Consider the following 26,376-nt stretch of genomic DNA (forward strand, 5'->3'; position numbering starts at 1 on the left):
CCCTTCCCCCTCCCCGGGGGCTGATGGAGTCCGAGAACTCTTGAGAGCCCCCAAAGAATACTCCTGTGGAACAGTGAGAGTCTTGGAGGTGATGGTGTAGGAACTCCTGTGCAAGCGTGGGAGCCAGTTCTGCCTTGGGGCTCTGAGGGCCTGTATAGGAGATGGGTGACCCAGAGTGGAAATGAGGCTCTGATAGGAGTCAAGACCGGGTTGTCTGAAGGTTCGGGCTCTTAGCTGTCTGCATTTTCACGTCTCCATCTCTGTCTGTTAAGCTCTCCCTTTCTCTGTCTCAGCCTCCTTGTCTCAGGTCTAGATCTTGGGGGCCAGGCTTTCAAGCAACCGGGCAGGGGCGTCGCCAGTATGGGCGTGGCCTCGGGGTTGTAAGGCGGGGCTTAGGGCTCAGCCTGAAGCTTGTAAAGGGCTGGGGCTCAGCCGGGCAGGTTTAAAGTGTTGAAGCTGTCAGACCGCACTGTCAAAGCGGAGGATCTGGATCAAGAGCGGCAGGCAGGCTGAGACCCGGGTGAGTGCGTGGGTCCAGCGACTGTGGCTTGAGCAGGGCCGGGCTGGGCGGGGCGGGGCGAACATCCGTGGGCACAACCAATTTCAGGACCCCACGACCGACCAGCGGTGAGGTTGAATGACCAGGAGTGAGATGTCAGTGTATCACTAAAGGTTGCTGGGGTTATGCTCATTTTTATTTTCTGAGCGCGCGTAGTGCCCTGGGAGTCGCTTCTTTTTGAGTGCTGGTGGTGGAAAGAGAGGGGAAGCTTGTTGGACCAGAGATTTCAGTTCTGGGACACCTCCTTATAGGGTCTGCCTGAGTAGCTGACATATTGTCTGAAAGAGAAAGCCTGGGCTGGGCGTGTAGTTCTGGGGCACAAGTTTTGTTTTGTTTTTAAGCATACTTGAAGCTGTCCATCTTGCCAATTGGCCTTTTGGTTGTGGTCCAGCTCCATCAGGAATGCTGTGTCCATCCACAGAAGTGTCAACATCTCCAAGTTCCCTTCTTTGCAAATAAAATAGTGCTCTAGTCACTCTACCTTTGTCAGTGAGACCTGGAAGTTAGTCAAAGATTTGTCCTGTGAGTGCTGCCTGGTGTTTCAGGAGTCTGGCCCAGACAGGTTTAGAACCTGGCCAGCTTGGTCCTTGAGAAGAGTTGTGGCTCACTACCTGAGTGTGTGTGTGTGTGTGTCTGGCTTGAAGTGAGAGATAAGGAGGAAGAGGCTGCCTTTGGCTCTGCATAGGCAAGAGTCCCTTTATTGGTCAATATACCTCCACAGTTCATTGTGCACCCCTGACCCTACAGTTAAGCCCTCTTTCCCACGTGTTCCCTCCCCTCCCACCTCCCAATTTCTCTGTCTTAAAGCTGACTCCAGCAAGAGCTTGTAACATCTAAATGTCTTGGAGATGAAACCCCCCTGAGATCCCCGCCCAGACACTGATTTGATTGTGGGGGGGGGGCGATGAGGGCTGGAGGAAGGGACATTCAGTGGGCAAGCTGGGATTGGAACAAACAAACCCTGTCTGACCTCAAAATCCTGGGCCTCTTTCTGATGCCTCCCACATCTCTGTAGAGCCCAGCTTGGGTTTCCGAAAGGTAACATTAGCTCTGGGCTCATGTCTTGGCGGTGAGGAGAGTCAGTAACCACAGAGGGGCTTGGATCACACCTGGGAGACATTCAGAGAATGAGACCTCATCTCTCCTACTCGACGAGCCTTGGGCTTTGTTCTGTAAAGCCCAGATGTCTAGGTGGCAAGGATGAACATGTTGACAGTATCGAGTGCTATGCTACCGGAGAGAGTGAGTGAGCGCTTTCAGTATGTTCTTTGTTTATGGTTGCTTTTTATTTGTGTATATGCACGTGTGCGCATGCGTGCGCTCACACACACACACACACACACACACACACACACAAGTGTGAAAGTTAGAGAGCAGCTTTCAGCAGTGTGTTCTCTCCTTCAAACATGTGGGTTTCAGGGACTGAACCCAGGTTGTGAGGCGTGGTTGTGAGGCGTGGTGGCAGGCACGGAGCCCACTGAGCTATCTTGATGGCTCATATATATTCTATATGTCATCATAGCTCTGTGAGGTGGAGAAATATGGTTCCTGTCTGAAGCAACTGGGGCTCAGAGAGGTGTGGACACTTGTCTCAAGTGCCACAGCTACCAGGGAGGGGGCACCATGGAATCCCTTCTGTGGCTTGGGATTGGCCCATGCTTGCAATGGTGTGCAGAGGTCATTATATTCCAAGTCGCCACTACCTTAAAACTGTTTTTAAAGGCAGTACTTATTTTGGGACAGAGTTATTCATGTTTCGAGCTTCTGTGAGGGCTCTTCCCTACTTGATTTTACAGTTTGGCTCTATCCTCATTTGTTATAATTGACCCTGAGCGTTCCCTCAGATTTCCAGAAATTTGGGGGTCTTCAGTGTGGAGAGATAGACCTAAACAGCCGTTTTCAATCCAGACCTGGAGTCTAGGGGCAGGTAGATAGTTCATGCTGAGAGTAAAGAGTAGGCCGGGTCAGGAAACAGATTGCCTTGACTATTGGCTGGGAGAAGGGAGCTGTTTTGTGGGGTGATGTGTCAACTTTGGGATGTTCCTACGTCAAGCCCTAACCAACGCTTGACACTCAAGAAAAGGCATGTACGCAGTACCAGGCACTGGCCGGGATCCATGTCCTGAGTTCTTTTTCTTGTGAGCCCACACACCTTGTATAACAAGTCCCTGGCTGGCAGTTTGCCAGTCTGACCTGTCAAACCAGGCTCCCTGGGTGTGGGCTGGGCTGGGCCAGGCTGCAAGTTTTGTCGTTGGTACCACCGATGCCAGATAAGGCAGATCCAAGCAGAAGGGGCGGAGTGCTGAGGCACTCCCAGGGCAGACGGGATGGCGTGAGGGTCTGGTTCATGGGACAAATGACCCTGCCAGCCTCCCACAGCCTTCCTAGGGTGCTGGCTTGAAATTCGTTCCAACTTTTATTTTGATAAGAGAGTGTCTCTTGTAGCCCAGGCTGGCTTCAAACTGAGGCTGAGGATGGCCTTGAACTTCTGACTCAGCTGCCTCTACCTCCCAGGTGCTGGGATGGCAGGCATGCGTGGTCACATCTGGTTTTCTGTGATGCTGGAGATCAAACCCAGAGCTTTGTGCATGCTAGGCAAGCTCTCTACCAGCTGAGGTACACTCTCAGTCTCCTTCCCTTTGCCTCTGCAAAAATACTGACAAGCTGTAGGAACGAGTTCATGCCTGTTATCCCAGCACTTTAGAGGCCGAGGTAGAAGGATCTGAGTTCCAGGCCAGCCTGGGCTATTGAGTAAGTTTGGCTTAGCCTAGGCTATAAAACACTCTTTTCTCTTCTCTTCTCTTCTCTTCTCTTCTCTTCTCTTCTCTTCTCTTCTCTTCTCTTCTCTTCTCTTCTCTTCTCTTCTCTCCTCTCCTCTCCTCTCCTCTCCTCTCCTCTCCTCTCCTCTCCTCTCCCCTCCCCTCCCCTCCCCTCCCCTCCCCTCTCCTCTCCCCTCCCCTCCCCTCCCCTCCCCTCCCCTCCCCTCCCCTCCCCTCCCCTCTCCCTTCCCCTCTCCTCTCCTCTCTTCTCCTCTCTTCTCTTCTCTTCTCTTCTCTTCTCTTCTCTTCTCTTCTCCTCTCTCCCTCTCCATCCCTCACTCCCTCCATCCTCCCCACCTCAGAGACGGAGTATCTTTTTGTGTAGCCTTGGCAGTCCTGGAACTTGCTGTGTAGACCAGGCTGTCCTTGAACTCCCAGTGATTTGCCTGCCTCTGCCTCCTGAGTGTTGGGATTAATGATGTGCAGCACCACCCAGCAAGACACTATTTCAGTCCAAAACCATTCCAAGAGATAAACCCAGTTGTTGCTATATTGTCCTCTCTCTCTCTCTCTCTCTCTCTCTCTCTCTCTCTCTCTCTCTCTCTCTCATACAGGGTCTCACTATGTAGTTTTGGCTGTTTTAGCACTCACTTTGTAGACCAGGCTAGCCTTGAACTCACAAAGATCTACCTGTCTCTGCCTTCTGAGTGGCTGGGATTAAAAGTGTGTACCGCTACACCCAGTCCCACATTTTTAAATGTTAGTGCATTTATTTATAGTGTATGTCTGTGTGTGTGTGTGTGTGTGTATTGTTAAGCACCTCTTCACACTGAGCCTGAGTCTTCTTGATGAGTCAATATTGCCTTAAAAACAAAACAAAACAAAACAAAACAAAACAAAACAGTCTTAATGTATAGTTCATGCTGGTCTTAAACTCTCGCCTGGCTATTGTGTTGTTATTCTTTTATATTTGTAATGATTTGTGCAAGCACATGTATTTGTGGTTGTGCATATGAGTGCAGGTACCTGTGGAGGCCAGGAAAGAGTGTCAGTTCCCCTGGAGTCAGAGGCACTTGGGAGGCACCCGCTGTGGGTGCTGGGAACTGAACTCAGGTCCTCTGGAAGAGCAGCATGAGTTTTTAATCTGGGTTCATGGCGTTGAACTGAGGTCATCAGGCTTCCGTGGCAAACACTTTTACTCACTGAACCATCTTTCGGGAACCATATATCTATTTTTTATTGAGGTTTAGCTACTCACCATAAAATTAACTTTTTTGATGTTAAGGACAGAATCCGATGCCTTGCACACACTGTCGTGTTCTTGCACATACTGTCACAATCTTGCACACACTGTCAAGCCCTGGCACACACTGCCATGTTCTCTCACACACTATCATGTTCTTTCACACACTATCAAGTTCTTGCACACACAATCATACCCTAGCATACGCTGTCATGTCCTGGCACATGCTATCATGCCCTGGTACACACTGTCATGCCCTGGCACACACTGTCATGCTCTGGCACATGCTGTCATGTTCTTGCATGCACTGTCATGCCCTGGCATATGCTGTCATGTTCTTGCATGCACTGTCATGCCCTGGCATATGCTGTCATGTTCTTGCATGCACTGTCATGCCCTGGCACACACTGTCATGCCCTGGCACACACTGTCATGCCCTTACATACACTGTCATGCCCTGGTATATGCTGTCATTATCACATGACCAAGTAATTCCATTTTCAGCTGCATACCCCCAAAAAACTGGAAAACAACTATTTAAAGAATCTTTATACCAGTACGATTCACAACTGTCAAAAAGAAGAAAGCTCCAAAGGCTCACCACAGATGAAAAGATGAACAAGATATATTTACACAATAGCATGCTAGTTAGACATGAAAACGAATGCAGCTGTTATAATGCTAGAATATGAAAACCTAACTCTAAGTGAAAGACAGCAGGCACAGAGGCCACACACATCATCTATGACCCTGGAAAAGAGACATGTGCAGAAGACAAAAATCCACAGAGATGGAAAGCAGATGAGTGGGCGTTGGGCCAGGGGAGGGAGAGTGGCGAATAACTGTTGACAGGTATTCGGTCTCCTTTTGGAGCCCCGAAGAGATGGCGAGTGCCACCAGTTTTGAAGGAACTTAAATGGCTGTGACCTAAAACCCAGGAACTCATGCTTGTTCTAGAACTACAGATGCACTCCATCATTTTTGGAGTTCACTCCAGTGAACTTAAACTTTATTTTAGCATGGTAATCCTTGCCTTTAATCCCTGCACTTGGGAAGCAGAGGCAGGTGTGTGTGTGTGTGTCATTGAATTCAAGTCCAGCCTTGTCTACACAGTAAGATCCAGGCCAGCGAGTGCTATAGAGTGTGATTGTCTTAGTTAGGGTTTCATTGCTGTGAAGAGACTCCGTGACCAAGGCAACTCTTATAAAGCCAAACATTTCATTGGGGCTGACTTACAGTTTCAGAGATTCAGTCCATTATCATCATGGTGGAAGGCATGGCAGCATCCAGGCAGACATGGTGCTGGAGGAGTAGAGACTTCTACATCTTGATCCAAAGGCAGCCAGGAGGAGATACTCTTCTGCAGGCAGCTAAGAGGAGGGACTCTCCTGCACTGGGTGGAGCTTAGCATAGGACCTCAAAGCTCACCCCTGCAGTGATCCACTTTCTCCAACAGGGTCACACCTATTCCAACATGGCCACACCTCCTAAGAGTGCTACTTTCCACGGGCCAAGCATATTCAAACTACCAGGGTTACCCTTTTTATAAACGCAACAAAATAAATCCCACATTTATTGTATTGGTGGGGCGACACTCAGCCAGGGAGTCTACGTGAGGTCCAAAGAACAACCTGCAGAAGTCGCTTCTCTCCTTTTACTGTGAAGAGTTGGGATGCTGAACTCAGGTTGCCAGCAAACACGTCTATCTGCTACCCCCCCCCCCCCCCGCCATGTGTTGTTTACCAAGGCCTTTCTTGGACATCCAATAGACCTTTTCCAATTATTCCCATTCTTAGATGAGGAACCACCTCACCCCAGAGAGTCTCAGTTGGAGGCTATAGCACCTTCTTCTCCCAGGGGCAGAACTGAGTGTGACCTCAGGTAGGCTGGAGCCCACCCTTGACCTGGGATGAGACGAGGTGGGCACAGAACCCTTCCTATCCTTGTGTCGCACCCCTTGTGCACCCAGCCCACAGAATCAAAGTCAGGAGTCCTCAAGCCAAGATCCCTTCGCTGCATGGCAAGCTCCTCTTCAATGCCAAGACCTTAGCTTTTGATATGGCTTTTGCTGTGACTGTACTGAGATGTCATGTGGTTTCCTCCAAAGGCTCCTAGCCAGAAGCAATGGATGACTTTGAAAGCTACTGCCTAGGGCTGCTACTCACTCTTCTGAGAGTGATGGAGGGCGGAGGCCGATTGGGCGAAAGGAAATAAGCTGTTGACGGGGCTGGGCTTGGCAGTGAGGAGTTGGTGTGGGCAGAACAGGGGAAAGGCTTGTGAGTGGAGCTCATACAAAAGCTTAGAGTGAGAACCGGCCTGGCCCGCGGCTGGAGCAGGCCGTGTTGGATACCATGAATGAGGAGGACAGGGTGGGAGACAGCATTACTGGGAAAAACAGAGGCCAGGTCATATGGGGTGTCACGGTCCAGGCAAGGTGTCTGAATGCCACTCACGGGAAGATTTCGAGCAGGGGAGTTTAATGATCTGACTTAAATCTTATACGCTTAAAAAAATACATTTTTCCTGGTATGCGCATGCGTGCGTGCACATGTGCGTGAGTATGACGGATCATGCATCAAGGTCACAGGAGACTTTGCAGTTGATGGTTTCCTTTCGCCTTGTGGGTCAGGTCTAGCAGTAAGCAACTTGGCCCGCTGAGCCGTCTTGCTGTCTCCTGATTTTATTTCCAGAAGATGCTTTTGGTTTATGTCCCATGGAAGGCTGGGGAAGCAAGGGCAGATCAGTGGGAGGCTGTCACCGGGTTGGGCAGAGGTGCGGTGGGAAGGTGGACCTGAGGAAGAATGGTTCTGCATTGTAGGAGTGTCTGTGAGCACATGGCATTCTTTTGAGGCAGTGATTGAGAAACTTGGGCTTTAAGACAATCCTGATGACCACTGGTGCGACAGGAACCCAACAAAGATGTCACTGAATATGTTTGTTGAGTTGACCCACTCAGAGAAAGAGATAAAAAGGAATTGATTGTTGGGGAGGGGTTGTGCAACCTAAAAAATTCCTCTTCCTCTTCTTCGGTTTAAAACTATATAAAACCATTCTGTTGTAGTGGCATTTAATATGGAAACGGTATTGCTCTACATTAAGTTTTCCTAGTGTTTTTAAAAATTAATTTTTTTGTTTTTTTGGATATTTTTTTTTTTTTGAGACAGGGTTTCTCTGTGTAGCCCTGGCTGTCCTGGAACTTATTCTGTAGACCAGGCTGGCCTCGAACTCAGAAATCTGCCTGCCTCTGCCTCCCAGAGTGCTGGGATTACAGCCGTGCGCCACCACCGCCTGGCTTAAAAATTAATTTTTAAGACACACACGCATGTGCACGCCTGTATGCTTGCACTCATAATTTCATGTACCTCTCATAGAAGCCGGAGGCTTGGGGAAACCCTGGAGTCAGATGTGGTTGCACACCAGCTGTTGTGGGCGCTGGGAACCGGACTCAGGTCCTCTGCAAGAGCAGCACGTGTTTTTTAACTTCCGAGACAGCTTTCCACATAGGGCCATCTCTTCAGCCTGGAGAATTTATTTATTTATTTTAATAAAAACATGTTTAGTTTTAATGCAGGAAGGGGATGGGGCAAATCTGAGTATTTGGGAGTATTCTAAACACATGACGGGAAAACATGGTTGGGAACTGAAACAGAAAACAGCTCTGATAGGACATTGCTGATAGGACCTGGAATTGAAGGTCCCCCAGAAGTGTGCACAAGAAGCGGGGGTGGGGGGTGGGGGGATACAGTGAAGAACCCCAAACCCTATAACTGGGGGAGAGGACCCGTGGTGGGAAAGAGAATGTTGGAAGTGGGAACTCCTAACGGGCTCCGGAGCCAGGCTGAGATACGGAGTGTGTTAGAGCGTGGGACTGGCAAGCACTTAGAAAGACAAGAATGGTGAGGCTGGAGAGATGATTTAGCTGGTGAACATGCAGATCTGAGTCCGGCTCTCAGCACCTGTCTTAGCCAGGGTTTCTATTCCTGCACAAACATTAATACCAAGAGGCAAGTTGGGGAGGAAAGGGTTTATTCAGCTTACACTTCCACATTGCTGTTCATCACCAAAGGAGGTCACGACTGGAACTCAAGCAGGTCAGGAAGCAGGAGCTGATGCAGAGGCCATGGAGGGATGTTTCTTACTGGCTTGCTTCCCCTGGCTTGCTCAGCCTGCTCTCTTATAGAACCTAAGAGCACCAGCCCGGAGATGGTACCGCCCACAAGGGGCCCTCCCCCCTTGATCACTAATTGAGAAAATGTCCCACAGTTGGATCTCATGGAGGCACTTCCCCAACTGAAGCTCCTTTCTCTGTGATAACTCCAGCCTGTGACAAGTGGACACACAAAACCAGCCAGTACAGGGTCCATGTAAACACTGGGCACAAAAGTGTGAGTCTTCCCCCCTGGGGCAGCAGGGACAGGAGGAGCTGTGGGACTTGCTGGCCAGCTAGCTCATAAAGCAGTGAGCTGTAGGTTCAGTGAGAGACGGGAGTGCAATGAGAGCAAGATGGAGACAAGAGAGAAAGAGGCCCGTCATGCATCTCTCTCTCTCTCTCTCCCTCTCTCTCACAGGCACACACACCACACACACACACACACATATACACACACATAACACACACACATACACACACATACATACACACACATACACATACACACATACACATACACACATACACACATACACACACATGCACACACACATACACACACACATACACACATACACATACACACATACACGCATACACACACATACACACATACACACATACACATACACACATACACACATACACACATACACACACATACACATACACACACACACACACACACACACACACACACACACACACACGCACGCACGCACACACACACACAGTGGTGTACTTGTCTCCTTGATAAATATCTGAATAAATAGATGTAATTTTAAAGTTAAACAAAGACAGGAAAAGGGAAGAGTGGAGGAAAGAAAGAAGGAAGGAAGGTTCCTAACACAGATTCCAGAGATTAGAAAGTACCACAAATCGACAGGGGCAGCTACTTAGCAAAAGCTTGACAGCCCGAGTTTGATCCCCTGACTGAATATGGTGCAAGGAGAGGACCAGTTCCTGCACATTTTCCTCTGACCTCAGCATGATACTGTGACCCACAAATAAATACATGTAAATTTTACTAAAAGAATGTTCCTAAACGCCACTCCCCTCTGCTCTCTCGTTAGATACCTTGTCCCTTAGTTGCGTAAGGCCTCCTCCCTCAAGAGCAGGGCCACATCTGTCATGTTCACCACTTTAGTTCCAACGCCTAGCCCTGAGTCACACACATTACCGGGCCTCTGAAGGTATCCGCCACCCAGTGTTTTGAAGAAAAAGCACGAGGAGCACTTAGTGAGGGTGTGGCAGGCGAAGGTACTTTGGAAAGGATCTCAATGGATGGGATCAATCACTGGCTGACTTCCCTGGCCTTGTCAGAGAGACTTTCTCATCAGCTACTGTTAAATTGTTAAACAAATAAAGAGTTATGGATACTCCTTAGGGTGTGTTCCCTTGAGAGCTGTGTGGTGAAATGCTACCTCCTCCTCCTTCTCTTCCTCCTCTTTCTTCTCCTCCTTCTTCTTCTTCTTGCTCTTCCTCTTCCTTCTCCTCCTCCTCCTTCTCTTCTCCTCTTCCTCCTTCTCCTCCTCCCTCTCCATCCTCCTTTTTCTCTTCTCTTTTCTTTTTCTTTTTTTTGATACAGTGTTCTGGCCGTCCTGGAACTCACTCTATAGAGCATGTAAGTGTTTTACCTGCATATTTGCCTATGCATCACATATATGCAGGGCATCCACAGAGGTCAGAAGAGGGCATTGGCTCCCCTGGAACTGGAGTTGTGGATAGTTGGGAATCACCACAGGTTGCTGAGTATCAAACCCAGGTCTTCTTCAAGAACAATCAGTGCTCTGCAAAGCCTCTGAGACACCTCTTCAGGCCCCTTTTAAAGAATTATTTTTATTACTTAAAAAATTGTGAAGCCGGGCGGTGGTGGTACACGCCTGTAATCCCAGCACTCTGGGAGGCAGAGGCAGTCGGATTTCTGAGTTTGAGGCCAGCCTGGTCTACAGAGTGAGTTCCAGGACAGCCAGGGCTATACAGAGAAATCCTGTCTCAAAAAAACCAAATTAAAAAAAAAATTGTGTGCATGTGTGCATATACATATGAGAGACTGTATTAAAGGGTTACAGTATTAGGAAGGTTGAGACCCATTGCTTTAGCATATATGTAGCTGAGGATGGCCTTGGAAAACTGCTCCTCCTGCCTCTCCCTCCTAAGTGCTGATCACAGACATGCATCCCTCCCCCCTCCCCTGTGATGTAGTTCTGGGGATGAAACACAGGGCCTGGACACCCTAGGCAAGTGTTCTACCAACTGAGATACACCCTCAACACTTTCGTCTGTCTGCCTGCCTGTCTGTCTGTCTGTCTACCAGCCTATCTGTCTATCTATCTATCTATCTATCTATCTATCTATCTATCTATCTATCTATCTATCTATCTATCTATGGTTTTTCAAGACAGGGTGTCTCTGTGCGGCCTGGCTGTCCTGGACTCATTTTGTAGACCAGACTGTCCTCCATCAAACTCACAGAGATTCACTTGCCTCTGTCTCCTGAATGCTGGGAATAAAGACGTGTCACTTCACCTGACTGGTTTTTGTTTGTTTGTTTGTTTGTTTGGGTTTGGGTTTTTTTCTGATACGGGGTCTCACTGTGTAACCCAGACTCAGAATGGCCTTGGTCTCAGAGTGACTCTCCTGTCTCAGCCTCCTGAGGGCTGGCATTACAGGCCTGAGCCACAATGCCCAGGTGTCATGACTACTTTTGAGCATCTGCCTGGGACTTGACCCACAGAGCTGCTGTGTTTCAGTTTGGGATGATGCTTACTTGCTTCTGCCCTTCCTCAGAGTCTTCTAACGGGAATGCACCTGCTCCTCCCGGCCTGTACTTGTGTAAGTGTGTGTGTGTGTGTGTGTGCATGCATGTGTCTGTGCATGTGTGTGTGTATATGTGTATGTCTGTGTGTGTGTCTGTGTGAAAATGTATGTGTGTGCATGTCTGTGTGTGTGCATGTGTGTGTCTGTGTGTGTCTGTGTGTCTGTGTGTAAATGTATGTGTATGCATGTCTGTGTGTCTGTGTGTGTGCCTGGGTGCTGGTGAATGCATGTGGAGGAGAATGGAGGACTTCAGGTGTTCCTTATTTTTACTTTCTCTCCTTGGGTTGGGGTCTCTCACTGAACTTGAGTTTGTCATTTTGGGGCTCCCAGAATCTTCCTGTTTCTGGCTCCACACTTGCATCTGATCCCCAACCCTAGAGATGTGTGTGTGTGTGTGTGTGTGTGTGCATTCATCCATAGTTCCTGTGTGAAATGTCAGAGGATTACCCAGTGCGGCTGGTTTTCTTCTCCCACAGTGAGATCTGGGGATTAAACTCAAAGGCCCCTGACTTTCAAAGCAAGCATTTCCATCCACCCACAGATCTGCAACACCCAATAAATAGATTTCCATTGTAATAGGATAGAGTCCATGGAAGTTTTCCTTACAGGGCTGTTGTGGGGTCTAGCTCAGCAGCACAGAACACATTCACCGTGTGGTATAGCCACTCATCTCCACGCGGTGAAAACTGCCCCTGTTACACACTCAGAGCACGAGGCTCTCCCTCGCCCTTTGAATCGTCCACTCTGCTTCCTACCTCCAGACCTCAAATGACTCAAATAGAACAGCACCATTGCGTTGATTTTCCATTTATCTGTGTCTTGTTCGGTGTACAAGACAGAGTCTTACGATATAGCCCAGGGTGACCTTGAATGCACAGTCCCCCTGTCTCAGCCTCCTGAATGCTGGGATTACATTCACGAGCTACCATGTCTGGCTAATAGTGATCTTTTCATGATGGACTGGTTTACTTCACTGAGTGCAATGTCCTCTGGATTCACCTGTATCACAGCATGTGCCTGACTTCTCCTTCCTGGTCTTTGCTGAATAATAAATCTTCTATAGTACGTACCTGCCACCTCTTACTTATCCACCTGCCCGACCTGGGGATGGTAGGGTGGTTTGTGCTTTTTGGCTGTTGTGAAGATGGCTGCTGTGGACAGACTGTACAAATAACCGTTGGCGATCTTTCATCCGGATATACAACCTGAGGCGGAATTGCTAGATCATGTGATTCTTGGGCTATATTAGGCTCTTGTGTGTGTGTGAGTGTGTGTGCACATGCATGCATGTGTGCACATGTTTAATAAAAAGATAAGGTCTTGTGTAGCTCAGGCTAGAATTAGACACAGTGGACCTGAGGATGGACCTGAATTACTCCTACTCCTCCTGCCTCAGTCCTCTGAGAGCTGAAAAGAGCAGGCACCCCCACCCCCAGTACCTTCTGTTTAGCTCTCAGAGGAACAATTGGAGCACTTTCTGAAGTGGTTGAACTGTTTTCCTTCTCCTCCTTGGTGCACACAGGTTCCAGTTTCTCCACTTCTTCACCAAAACTTTTATTTTCTTCTACTTTACTTTTACAGTGCTAGGAATTTGAGGGCTTTGGGCATGCTGGTCCAGGGTTCTGGCCCTGAGTCAGGTCTTAGCCCCTCACCTGGGTACTCCAGGCGGGCACTCTGCAGCAGATACACACCCTGCCCTGGTACTCAATTCTTCCTCGGATTGGAGGAACTGAGCTGAGATTCGACTTCCTGGTCTGTGTGGGATTCCCGGAGAGGAGGGCTTCCCAGCCCTGTGGTGTGTGTGGTGCAGCCTGCAGACTGTGTATCCCTGATCACTCCTCAACTCCCGTCACTGGTTTATTCCCTTCAGGAGCTGGCCCAAAGCCAAGGATCTGAGTCCCAGCAACTTCTCTGAGAAGCTGTTTCAGCAAATACCAGTAAAGAAAGACGAAAGTCAAGAGAATTTAAAGCAGGTACCTGAAGAAACACACACACACACATGCTTTAGAGTAGCACATTTCCCCATCCCCAGAGATGGAAGCAGAGCAAATATCCATCAACTGATGGACCCAAGCGTGGCTTGTCCAGATGATGGGATCCTCCCACTCAGCAGTACAAAGATCATAGCGACAATCCTGGCCAGGATGGCTGCACTTGGGACAGGCAGAGGGAATGAGCCAGGCGAGACAGTGTCATTTATATGAAAGAGAAAAAACCCATAGAAACACCAGGGAGCCCAGGCACCGAGTGAACGGGTGGGACGGCTCACTATGCCATCCCAGCACTTGGGAGGTACTGCTCAGGAAGAGGATAAGATCCAGCCTGAGCTACCAGAGTCTGAGGCTAGCCTGTGCTACCAGAGTCTGAAGCTAGCCTGTGCTACCAGAGTCTGAGGCTAGCCTGTGTTATAAGAGTCTGAGGCTAGCCTGTGTTATAAGAGTCTGAGGCTAACCTGTGCTACCTGAGACCATGTCTGTCTCAAAAAAGTTGTTTTAAAGGGACAAGAGAAAAGAAGGAGGGGAGATCAGTAGATGCCAAAATTTGTACGGAAGTGACTGCCAATGGACACCAAGTATTATTCTGATAAAAGGGTTACAATAGAGGCAGTGGCTGCACAACATTGTCCCAGTGCTAATGCCAGTGAAAAATGTTCTTCCTTATTCATTTCATAATTTTTATTAATTATTATTATTCTTGTGATGGGATCTATTCTGCGGGAGTTCTGGCTCAGCACATACTCTGAAGCCCAGGCTGGCCTCAGTCTGAGTCTCTTGAGTGAAGAGATTTCAGGCATACACTACCACACTTGGCTTCCAGAAGTGTGTGTGTGTGTGTGTGTATTTGAGACAGTCGTTTTTGGTCTGGCCTGGAACTTAGTGTGTGATCTGAACAAACCTCGAATGTGATTTTTTTCTTTCACTTTTATGTGTCTGCGCATGTGTGCGTGTGAGGATATATGTGTGCACGCACGTGTACACAGATGCCTGAAGAATCCAGAAGAGGGTGTCAGATCCTCTGGAGCCAGAGTTACAGGGGTTGTGAGCTGCCAGAGGTTGTATTCTGGGAACAAAACTTGGGTCCTCTGGAAAAGCATGAAGTGTTCTTAACCACTGTCTCTCCAGCCCCTCAGACCTTGGATTCTTTTAATCCTCCTACCTCAGTCTTCAGAGCGGGGATGGCTGGTGTGTGCTCTCAGATCCAGTTTTCTTCTCAGCCTCTAAATAATCATTGTTGTACTTCAAAGAATTTTAAAAGAATGTATTCACGGATGAGAGAGAATTGGTGTTCTCTTCTTGCCTGCCTCTCATCGGAAAACGTTTAGCTATACCACCCAGGTTGACCTCACGTGTAATCCTCCTGCCTCAGCTTCCTGAGAAGTGGGAACGTAAACGTGGGCTACCGTGCTTGGCCTGCGCTTTATGTTTCCTGCATTTCGCTTGTTTCCTTGCCCTGTATGATTACACAAACCTGCAGTCCCCACGACTTGAAGGGTGAAGTTGAGTGTGACGTCACATCAAGAGTTAAAGCTAACCTGGGCTATGTGTCAAGACACTGTTTCAATCGATCAATGAACCAATGAATGAAAATTGAGTGAACTACTTCACTTAACATGATGTTTTCCTGCACCTAGTTGGCCAAAAATAATAACTGACCTTTTTTGTGGCCAAATAATATTCTATCATATAAACTGCTCATTTAACAATGGCATTTTAGGGGCTAGGATGATGGTTTAGTGTGTGCACTGCTCTTGCAGAGGAGGGGAATTCTGTTCCCAGCACCTGTGTTAGGGGACTCACAACTGCTCATAATCCCAGCCCCAGAGGACCCACTGTTTTGGTTTCTGAAGGCACCTGCACATGAGTGCATGTACTGACACACAGACACATGCACACAATTAAACATTTACATTTCCAAAAATTAAAAATATGATGTATATTATGTGAATCTTCACTTTAAACTGAAAAAAGACTCGGGCAGTGGTGGCGCACACCTTTAATCCCAGCACTTGGGAGGCAAGGCAGGCGGATTTCTGAGTTTGAGGCCAGCCTGGTCTACAGAGTGAGTTCCAGGACAGCCAGGGCTATACAGACTAAAACCAAAAACCAAATCAAACCAAACCAAAAACCTGAAAAAAGTAAGAAGGAAAAAGAAGAGAGCAAAGAGTAACAAAGGGAAAGGAGAAAGCCAATCAGGAAAGTTCTTAACACACACACACACATACACACATACACACACATATACACACATACACACATACACACACATACATACACATATACACATACACACACATATATACACACATATACACACACATACACACATACACACATACACACACATACACATACACACATATACACACATACACATATACACACACATACACACACATATACACACATGCACACATACACACACATACACATACACACATATACACACATACACACAAATACACATATATACATACACATACACACACATACACACATACACACATACACACACATACACACATACACACACATACACACATACACACACACACACACAGAGAGAGAGAGAGAGAGAGAGAGAGAGAGAGAGAGAGAGAGAGAGAGAGAGTTGATTTATCAAGAACCCTGGGAAGGCTACTCTGTGTGTGTGTGTGTGTGTGTGTGTGTGTGTGTGTGTGTTGCCTCCCAGGACTCTGACCATCTGTGTCCAGGCAGGGAAAGCCCAATAATAGGAAGATCAAGAGAGTGCCTTGGGGCTGGGCTCACTGAGGGAGGCTAGAGAGCTTCCTGGGTATAACATCTCCAGTGCTGCAATATAAACACATAAATAAATAAATATGCAAATGAATAAACAAATAAATAAGTAGACAGGAAATAAGGGTGAAAAAGTAGGGTTGGGGAGATGGCTCAGTGGTTACAACCATTGCTTCGCTTCTAGAGGACTTGAGTTTGAGGGTCCCGCACTCATTTCACGTGGCTTTGAGCCTCTATAGGCACCGCACTCACACGCATAACCTTCACCCCACATAAATGCATAATTAAACATGACACTTTTTAAAAAGTCATTTTTATTTATTTGTTTTGAGGGGACAGGGTTTCTCTGTGTAGCCTTGGCTGTCCTGGAACTAAGTAGAACAGGTTGGTCTCGAACTCAGTGATCTACCTGCCTCTGACTCCCGAGAGCTGGGAACAAAGGTGCGTGCCACCACTGCCAGGACACAGTGGGTTTGTTTTGTGTGTTTTTTGTTGTTTTTGTTTGTTTGAAGAAAGATGTATATGCTGACAAATGAAGGTCGTAGGTCAGCCAGGAGAGACGCCGAGTCGCTCCCTTGTGAGAAGCAGGCAAGCCAGAGGCTGGGTCTTCTCCTCCCCTCGCTGATTGGTGCCTGTGTGTCTCTTAGGATGCTGCCCATCACCGACTCCCTGCTGCACCTGCTGGGGCTGGAGAAGACGGCCTTCCGAGTGTACGTCCTGTCCGCTCTGCTGCTCCTGCTCCTCTTCTTCATCTTCCGCCTGCTCCTGCAGGCATTCAAATTATTCAGTGACTTCCGAGTCACCTGCCGCAGGCTGAGCTGCTTCCCAGAGCCTCCAGGCCGACACTGGCTCCTGGGTCACATGAGCATGGTGAGTGCACGGGGGTGGGGGGCAGAGCTGGGCAGGCTGGGTTAGAAGTAGATTTCACTGTATGGAGTAGGAGACCAAAGTTCAGAGAGGGCAAGCAATTTGCTCAGGGTCACACAGCTGGGAGGAGGCAGAGCTGACTAAAAGTTAACTGTCTCCTGCTGACTAGCTTTCGCAGTATCGGAAGCTGGAATGCAGGCCTTTGGAGGTCGAATGACGTCAGTGGTCTTACTGGATCTGACAAGATGTGCCCTCGGGTGCAGTAGTGGCACTACAGTTATGGGCACAACCAATTGCTTTCAGAGAAAATTATCCATGCCTAGAACAGCAGCAACAGCCAACCAGGGTGGGGAGAGAGGCTGGAGAAACGGATGGCTCAGTGGTTAAGTGCTCGACCAGAGGACCCAGGTTCAGTTCCCATGCACTCCACGTATGTCTGGCTCATAATTGTCTGTAGCAACGAGATCTGAGCCGCTCACACAGTCATACGTGTAGGCAAAATTCCAATGCACATAAAATAAGAATAAATTATTGAAAACTAAAATAAAAAGAATAAAAAATAAAGATAAGTTTTCCTATGGTTCTAAAGCTAACACTGAAGCAGGGGAGTGCTGATGCCCACAAAATTTGGGGTCCAGGCCCAGAGTGGGGGCAAGGAGGGGCTCTTGGAGATTGTGGTTTTTTTTTTTAAACTTTACCTCTTGGGGTGAATCTACTCTTATTCTTTTGTTTTGTTTTGAGACATGATCTCTCTATGTAGCCTTGACTGTCCTAGAAATTTCTATGTACACCAAGCTGGTCTTGAACTCACAGTGATCTGCGTGTATCTGCTTCCCAAGTGCTGGGATTGAAGGCACTAAAGGTGTACACGATCAGATGTGGGTTTTCTCATTATTGAAACTCTGATGCTATACAAGGATTCAAACTCTCTCCTTGCATTTTTTTTAAACAAAGTCATATCATGTAGGCCAGGCTAACCTCAAACTCATAACCTTCCTAGCTCAGTCTCTTGAGTGCTGGGATTACAGACATATGTCAGCATGCCTGCCTCATCCATTTTGGTTTTTAATTTTTCCTTTGAGACAGTCTCACTCTGCAGCTCAGCCTGGCCTGGAATTCATATGTAGCCCAGGCTAGCTTCGAGATCACGCTACCGGAAAACACAAAGATAAAACAACCCCTTCACAGGGATTGTCTAAGTCCACCTCTTGCCTTAGCCTCAGGCATGTTGAGATGATGGCTGTGAGCAACCACGTTTGAGACACCAAGGGTCTCTTTAAAAAGTTAGGGAGCTAAGCAAGAACCAAGCACCCTAGCTTAGGGCTATGGCTATGGCTACGGCTACGACCCATTCAAGACATAAAGATCAGTTTGCATGGCAACGCAAACCTCTGGTCCCAGTTACTGAAGGATCATCTGAACTAAGGAGCTAGTTCTTGGGAAATATAGAAAGAGCTCGTCCTCTGTATCTAGGCTGGCCTTGAAATTGCCATCTTCTGGATTCTAATCACGACCCTCTCCAGCTCATGCTACCATGGCTTCTGTTACCATCTAGAGTGGTGGTTCTCAATGTGTGAGTTGCAACCCCTTCAAAGATAGAACGACCCCTTCACAGGGATTGTCTAAGACCACCGGAAAACACAGATATTTACATCATGATTTGCAGTAGCAAACTTACAGTTATGGAATAGCGGCAAAAATAATTTTATGGTTGGAGGGGTCACCATGACATGAAGAACTATATTAAATTGTTGTGGCATTAGGAAGGTTGACAACCACTGATCTAGAGGAAGTGTAAAGATAATTATTCCACACACATACAGTTAACGGCCAGTCAGATCTGGGCGGCTCTCTCTCTCTCCCTTTCTCTCTCTCTCTCTCTCTCTCTCTCTCTCTCTCTCTCTCTCTCTCTCTCTCTCTCTCTCTCTGCTATGCTGGCTTTGAAATCCAGGTTCTTACACATATGAGGCAATGCCTCACACATTCTACCCCTCAGGCATGTCCCCAAGTTCTCACTGGGGAATTCTGGTGAGGTGCTCTATCTCTGAGCCATGCCTCCAGTCCTATTCTTTCTTGTGAGTAGGGAGTGCCTCAGAGATGCTCAACAAGACACCATGTCTTCACCTTCAGTGTTCTGGAGGAGAGAGGGAGGGAGGGAGGGAGAGAGAGAGAGAGAGAGGGAGAGGGAGAGGGAGAGGGAGAGGGAGAGAGAGAGAGAGAGAGAGAGAGAGTAGTGAGAGGGAGAGAGGAAGGGAGGAGGAACAGAATAAGCTAAGCTGTCATGTCCTCATTGCCCCTTTCTATCTGTCGCAGTACCTTCCCAATGAGAAGGGCCTTCAAAATGAGAAGACGGTGCTGGATACCATGCATCACGTCGTCCTGGCCTGGGTCGGACCTTTCCTGCCTCTCTTGGTGCTTGTACATCCCGATTACATCAAGCCTGTGTTGGGTGCCTCAGGTAGGCAGGCTGGACCTCAGAGGGATGAGTCAACTTTAGACTCCCAGAACCCTCCTAGGATTACAGAGGATTTGAGGGATGGAAAGAAGTTCACCAAAGTAGGGCAGGCGAAGCAGGTTGTGAGGACATGGGCAGCAGTGGGGTGACGTGCAAGAGTTTCAGGAATGTTGTGAGGCTGGGCACCTGCTGCCGTCCCATCTAAGTAACTTATTTATTCAAGGCTTTGGTAAGTAAGTGTTGCTCAGTTGTAGGCCGTGACAGTCCCTTCATTAAGACTGTGACATGTCTACCGTCTACCATGACCAATCATGTCGCTGGCCCAGAGAGCAGCCTTCTGGCATGGAGGCAGAAGCTAGTACTTCTGTCTACTGTCCCCACGTATCCCAAGTATGCGTTCTCACTCATCTTCAACACTCAGCTCCAAGGGCGGCTTCTTCTTCTTCTTCTTCTTCTTCTTCTTCTTCTTCTTCTTCTTCTTCTTCTTCTTCTTCTTCTTCTTCTTCTTCCTCTTCCTCTTCCTCTTCCTCTTCCTCTTCCTCTTCCTCTTCCTCTTCCTCTTCCTCTTCCTCTTCCTCTTCCTCTTCTTCTTCTTCTTCTTCTTCTTCTTCTTCCTCTTCCTCTTCCTCTTCCTCTTCCTCTTCCTCTTCTTTTCTTTCTTTCTTTCTTTCTTTCTTTCTTTCTTTCTTTCTTTCTTTCTTTCTTTCTTTCTTTCTTTCTTTCTTTCTTTCTTTCTTTCTTTCTTTCTTCTTCTTCTTCTTTCTTCCAGGAAGTCCTCCATAATCACCCAGGGGTCTGTTTTCTAGGTGTGCCACTTTCAGTCCTAATCCTTCAGGGTGGGTGAGTCTATCCAGGTCTATTCCCCTTGAAACGGATCCTTGGTGTGACCTTGCATGGAGCTGATCATCTTCATAGCCAAGGGGGGGACTGTTTGGTGTGATTCTGTGTTTCGTTTTGCTGCTGGGGTGTCAGAACTGCAGTTTGGTGTTTGGAGACAAGGTATCTTTGTGTAACTCAGGCTGGTTAACACCAGTGATTGCTCTGTCCTCTTGTACATTAAAAATGTTTATTATTACATTTGTGTGTGTGTGTGTGTGTGTGTGTGTGTGTGTGTGTGTGTTCATATAGCCATAAGATGAAGGAAGTCAGTTCTCTCCTTCCCCTTGGGAGTGCTGAGGGTGTAGCTGAGGCTCTCAAGCTCAGTAGCAAGCATCCTTACACTCAGAGAAAACCACCTTACTCTTCTACTGCCTTTTCTCTTGTCTTTCCTTTTCCTTCCTCCTCCTCTCCCTCCTCTTCCTCCTCTTCTTCCTCTTCCTCCTCCCTAGGCTGAATTCTCCAAAGAGAGCCTCAACTGTGCTCGAGCGCTTGGCAGACAGGGCTGGTTTCCTCTCCTCTCTTTCCTTCCCGTTCAGGTCTGTAGCCCTGGCTGCCTCCACAGGAGGAGCAGGATGGAGAGCTGAGAGGGACTGAATGGAGCGGGGGTCAGCCTGCAGTGGAGTAAGGGGCCCGAGCAGCTTCCTGCCCTCCTGCCCCTCACCGTGGCCTGCTCACCCACCACTGCCACTGTTGCTCAGGATGCCCCCACGCCTGGCTGCGTTCTTTCTGTCTTCACCTGACCCAGTGTGCAGTGCAGTGTTTGTAGGTGAAGCGTCAGTGATGATTGGGCGTGTTCAGAAGGTTGCGTAAGAACTCACTCTTTCTGGTTTCAGAGTGTTTTCATCATCGCACAGCGAGCTTGTGCTGTGAGGCAATTTCGCCTCTGGTTCTTCCCCGCTGTCTCTCCTGGCTCCCAGAACCTGCTTTCTACCCGATGGACTTGACTGCTTCTAGACGCTTTGGTGTCTGGTTTCTCTCAGGCAGCCTCCTGTCTTCCAGGCTCATCGCCTGGTTGTTCAGGTCGGTCTTGTGCTCCTTTCATGATCCATTGTCTAGATGGACCAGACTTTGTTTAGTCACTCAAGGGCTGCTGTGAACGATGCTCTTGGGAACATTGTCACACAGGGCTGCACCCCCAGCCCCACCCCCAGCCCCACCCCCAGCCTGCTATTTGTCCATTTATTTTTTTCTTTTAAAAAATTAATTAATTAACATCCCAAAGGCTGCCCTTCTCCCAGAGTCCCTTTGCCTCCTCTCTCATCCTCTCCTCTGAGAAGGTAGAGCATTCCCTGGGTATCTTTCCCCCAACTCTGGTGCATCAAGTCTTTGCAGGATTAGGCACGTCCTCTTCCACTGAGGCCAGACAAGGCAGCCGTGGAGACCGAGCTGCACATATGTTACATATGTGCTGGGGGCCTCATTCCAGCCCACGTATGCCCTTTGGCTGATGGCTCAGTCTCAGGAGCTCCCAGGGGTCCAGGTTAGTTGGCTCTGTTGATTTTCCTGTGGAGTTCCTATCTCCTCCTTCAGGGCTTTCCAATCCTTTCCACAGCTCTCCCATAAGAGCCCCCAACCTCTGTCCAATGTTTGGCTGTGAATCTCTGCATCTGTTTCAGTCTAGCTGCTGGATAGATCCTCTCAGAGCTCCTGTCATGCATAATAAGATTTATTTTTACTTAGTGTGTGTGTATGTGTGTATGTGTGTGTGTGTGTAGGTCAGAGGACAACTTGTGCCAATCAGTTCTCCTACCATGTAGGTCCCAGCGATCAAACTGAGGTTGTTTGGCCTGTGTGGCAGGTGCCCTTAGCTACTGAGCCATCTTGCTGGTCCTCTTTCTTCCCGATATTGGACATGGAACTCAGGGCCTTGAGCACGGCAAGCAAACACTCTGCTACTGAACCTGGTCTCCGTAGTCCTATATTTGACTTAAAAATGTTTTGTTATTTTTTTTATTTGTGCGAGCAGGTTTATGTATATGAGTGTGGGACTTGGAAGCAAGCAGCCTTACCCGCTTTTGGGTCCAGGGTCTCTTGTTCGTTGCTGTTGGCCAGGGATCTTACCTGTCCCTATCTCCCATCTTACTGTGGGTGTGGTGCCCTGTCTGGCCTTAAATGGCTCCAGGAGACCTGAACCAGGTCCTCACCCTTGTCCTTGTGGGACAAGTGTCTTACCTACGGAACCACACTCCCCATCCCTACATTTTGCTTTCTAAGGAATTCTCTAGCTGCTTTCCAGACAATGGCTGTGTGTTCATTGCTCACTGACAGGCTTCCTGAGCCTTCCTCTCACAAGTGTTTGCTACCAACAAGTGATAATTGTAATTAGAGTAACGGATCAGCCAACTGTCGGTTCACTGGTCACTGACACATGTGCAGAGTCAAGGAGCAGCTGCCCTGTGCCAGGATGGAGGGAAAGTGCTTGCTGCCAAGCCTGGTGACCTGAGTGACCCCAGAATCCCCACAATGGAAGGAGAGAAACTACTCTTGCAAGTTGTCCTTTGTTGGCCTCCACCTTCATATCTTGCTTGATGCGTGCGCATGCACGCGCGTGCGTGCGCACGCGCGCGCGCGCGCGCACAGACACACACACACACACACACACACACACACAAACAAGTAAATGTAATTTATTTAAAAAAAGAAAGTGAGATGGAGGAGAACCAGAGTGGTGAACTATATAACTAGGTTTGCATAATAAGTAGTGGCAGGGTTCAAGTCCGGCCCCAGGCCAAGGTGCTAAGACGGTTTTGCGTGTATGAGCTCCTCTGAGTGGGGCAACGTGTTGCAGGAATCTTTCTGAAGACTTTTCCTTTGATGTGGCATTACCAGCCTGGTAGAGGCAGTTCTTCCTAGCATGACCATCATGGAGGGGACAGTGTTAGAGTTGGGAAGGGGACAAAGGATAGGAAAGCAAAGAGCTTCCTGGAAAAAGGGTCAGTAAAGTGAGGCTTTGAAGGATGTGTAGGAGTTAGGTAGGCTTGTCAGTCCAGAGGTACAGACGTTAGAAGGTACTATGGGAATGCAGGTTGCCTGACTTGGATGGTGTGGAAGGTGTGTGCATGGGAAAGTGGGAGATGAGGCTGAGAGTTAAGCAGAGGCTGGACCAAAAAGCAAACAGGCTTGCACTTTATCCTGGTGCACGAGGGCTGATGGCAGGTATATGATCCAGGCAGCAGTGAATCAGCTCTGCGTATCAGTCAGACTTCCTGACTACTTTAGCCTGGATTCCACCACTAAGAGAGGAGAGAGGTTGACTGTCCTGCTGTCTAACTCTCAGTGCCTCTGCTGCTTTCCAGTAGCCTTTCCCCTGTGGCGCTCATGGCAACTGGCACAGTGTCTGCCTTGTGGCTGGTGAGGACCCTCCTTCCCTTTCCCACCCTACCCAGGAGCTCCTGAGGGCAGGGAGTGGAGCTGAGTCAGCCTTAGGTCACTGGCACACATCACTTTGCATGGGTTGGGCACAGAAGGGGTGTGCCAATGAAGGATGACTGTGCATACAGTTTGCCAACGCAGGGAGGGGAGTGTGCATTGGTGGCTGAGTCACGTTGGGTGTACATATTTCCTTCTTGGATGTTTCTTCACTCAAACCTTTCTGTGGTATACAAGGAGGATGTAGCCATCCATCCATCCATCCATACATACATACATACATACATACATCTATCCATGCATCCATCTATCTACTCAACTATCTGTCCATCCATCCATCCATCCATCTATCTACCTACTCAACTATCTGTCCATCCATCCATCCATCCATCCATCCATCCATCCATCTATCCACCTACTCAAATATCCATCCATCCATCCATCCATCCATCCATCCATCCATCCAATATTCATTCTCCTTCTCTCCCTTTCTTTGCTTTATTCTTTTAAAATTAAAAAACAAGTATGCCTGTGAGGATGTGTGTGTGTGACTGCACACTTGCAGTACAAGGAGCCTGTCCTTACCGACCTGGTGGCTTGATGCTTTTCACAAGGCTGGTGGCCTGTGAGCCTTAGGTACTTTGTTTTCACTCCAGCACTGGGCTCACAGGTGGGTGCAGCCATGTCTGACCTGGTGTTTTGTAATTACAAGTTTTATTTATTTATGTATTTCCTATGTGTGTTGGAGTAGGCATGAGGCATGCCACATATACAGAGGTGAGAACAACTTGCAAGAATCTATTCTCCCCTTTAACCGTGGGGTTTCTGAGGATCTGACTCAGGTCTTTAGACTTCGTGACAAGTACCTTTAGCTGCAGAAGCATCTCCCTGCCTTCTGGAACCAACACTCCGTTCTCATGCTTATATGACAAGTGCTCTTATGTTCAAAGCCATTTTCCCAACTCCTATTTTTTCTGTCATCCATGCACCCTTTGATGCATTCATTCACCGAATGAAAGATTTTTTTTGGCAGAGTTTCAGGTGTCCCAGGCTGGCTTTGAGCTTACTGTGTAGCTCAAGGTGTTCTTGAACTTCCGAACTCCCTGCCTCCTCCTGGTCTTGCAGGGACACACCACCAAACCCATCTCATTACATCAGCTTTGATTTCTCTGGCTTTCTGCTGTTAGCGGTCTTTGTAGCATCACCTACAAAGATCTGGGATCCACTGACGTTCTGAACCTCGTAGTGCCAAATAGCACCCTCCTCTTTGAAGTTCTTGGGGGGGGGGGGGAATGGTGTCTCACAGTGACATGGGGTTACCTTCTAGATCTTACTGCAAAGCTTGCACTCCACAAAAATAAGCAGCAGTATAATGCCGGCGTTTATCCAACGCCATCAATAGCAGGAAACTCACCCCAACACCCCGCTGTAGGACACCCTGACCTGCCTCATTGTTTCCCTAACTGCTGTGGTAGCCAGATCCAGCCAGAAAACTAAAACTTGGTGGATGTGACTTAGAAAAGGAAAATGGGGCCTTCCTGATTCTCTAACTTGTGATTTGGGCAGCAATATCCAGTTTTTGGTGTGTGTGTGTGTGTGTGTGTGTGTGTGTGTGTGATGCTTTGGGGCTGTATACATGTATGTGTACATGTGGAGGCCAGAAGACAACCTCAGCTGTCATTCCTCAGGTTCTGTCCACTTTATTTTTGAGACAGGATCTCTCATTGGCCAAGTAGGCAAAGCTGGCTGGCCTATGAGTTCCAGACATTCGACTATCTCCGCGTGGCTGGGATGTGGAGAGGGGAGCAGAGATGCTCTAGTGTCACAGCACATGTGAGGAGGTCAGAGAACAAGCCACAGGGGTTGGTTCTCTCCACCTTGTGGGACTTGAGATGGGAACTTAGGGGTCAGGCTTGGCCATGAACACCTTTAGCCGACGTGTCATCTCACCTGCTTACTCAGCCTCGTTGGCTTCGTTGTTAATGTTTAAATGTGGGTTCTGGGGAGCAAACTTAGGCCCTTGTGCTTGCGAGGTAAGTGCCTTACCAACTAAAAGAACCTCACTGTGTATCACAAGGTGACTTCAATCTCCTACCTCTGCATCAGAACTTGGGGGAACGCTTGCGTGCTCCCCGACTGCCAGGGGCACCTGACATTGTTTAAGAGCAGAGAGGCTCTGTGTTGTTGGTTCTGTGCCACAGAGTGGTGAGGACTCAGAGGGTGTGGAGCTGTCTGCTTGGAGCAAAGTCTGGACCAGGGTTATCACAGCTGGCTTTGAAAGGGAGCCCTTTGAGAATGAAAACGGCGGGTTGGTAAAGACTCTGTCAATGCCGGCAAATTGGATACCCTTGGGGTCAGCATGGCAGACAGACACGGAAAGTAAGGCTGGTGGTAGGAGGACTGCTGTGACTCAGAGGGCCAGAGCGGACAGCAAAGGGCAAGGAAGGCCAGAGGGTGTCCTCCGTCCTATGGGAACACAGCCTGGCTGCTTCCGTGAGTGACCGAGTGCTGTGAGATTGTT

The 26,376-nt window shown here is 48.4% G+C and overlaps 1 protein-coding gene across 1 annotated transcript in view; it reads left to right on the top strand.

The window, feature by feature from the left end:
* The first annotated feature begins 414 nt into the window (after window positions 1-414).
* Window positions 415-26,376, top strand: part of LOC127671098 (ultra-long-chain fatty acid omega-hydroxylase) — a 45,086-nt gene continuing 19,124 nt past the window's right edge. Inside the window, exons 1-4 of the mRNA XM_052165774.1 lie at window positions 415-520; window positions 13,402-13,504; window positions 16,933-17,155; window positions 19,466-19,610. Coding sequence (XP_052021734.1) covers window positions 16,934-17,155; window positions 19,466-19,610 — 367 coding nt within the window. The 5' untranslated portion in view covers window positions 415-520; window positions 13,402-13,504; window position 16,933. The remainder of the gene's footprint in view (window positions 521-13,401; window positions 13,505-16,932; window positions 17,156-19,465; window positions 19,611-26,376) is intronic.

This window comes from Apodemus sylvaticus, chromosome 20 (assembly GCF_947179515.1).
Source record: "Apodemus sylvaticus chromosome 20, mApoSyl1.1, whole genome shotgun sequence".
In the NCBI taxonomy this organism is placed as follows: Eukaryota; Metazoa; Chordata; class Mammalia; order Rodentia; family Muridae; genus Apodemus; species Apodemus sylvaticus.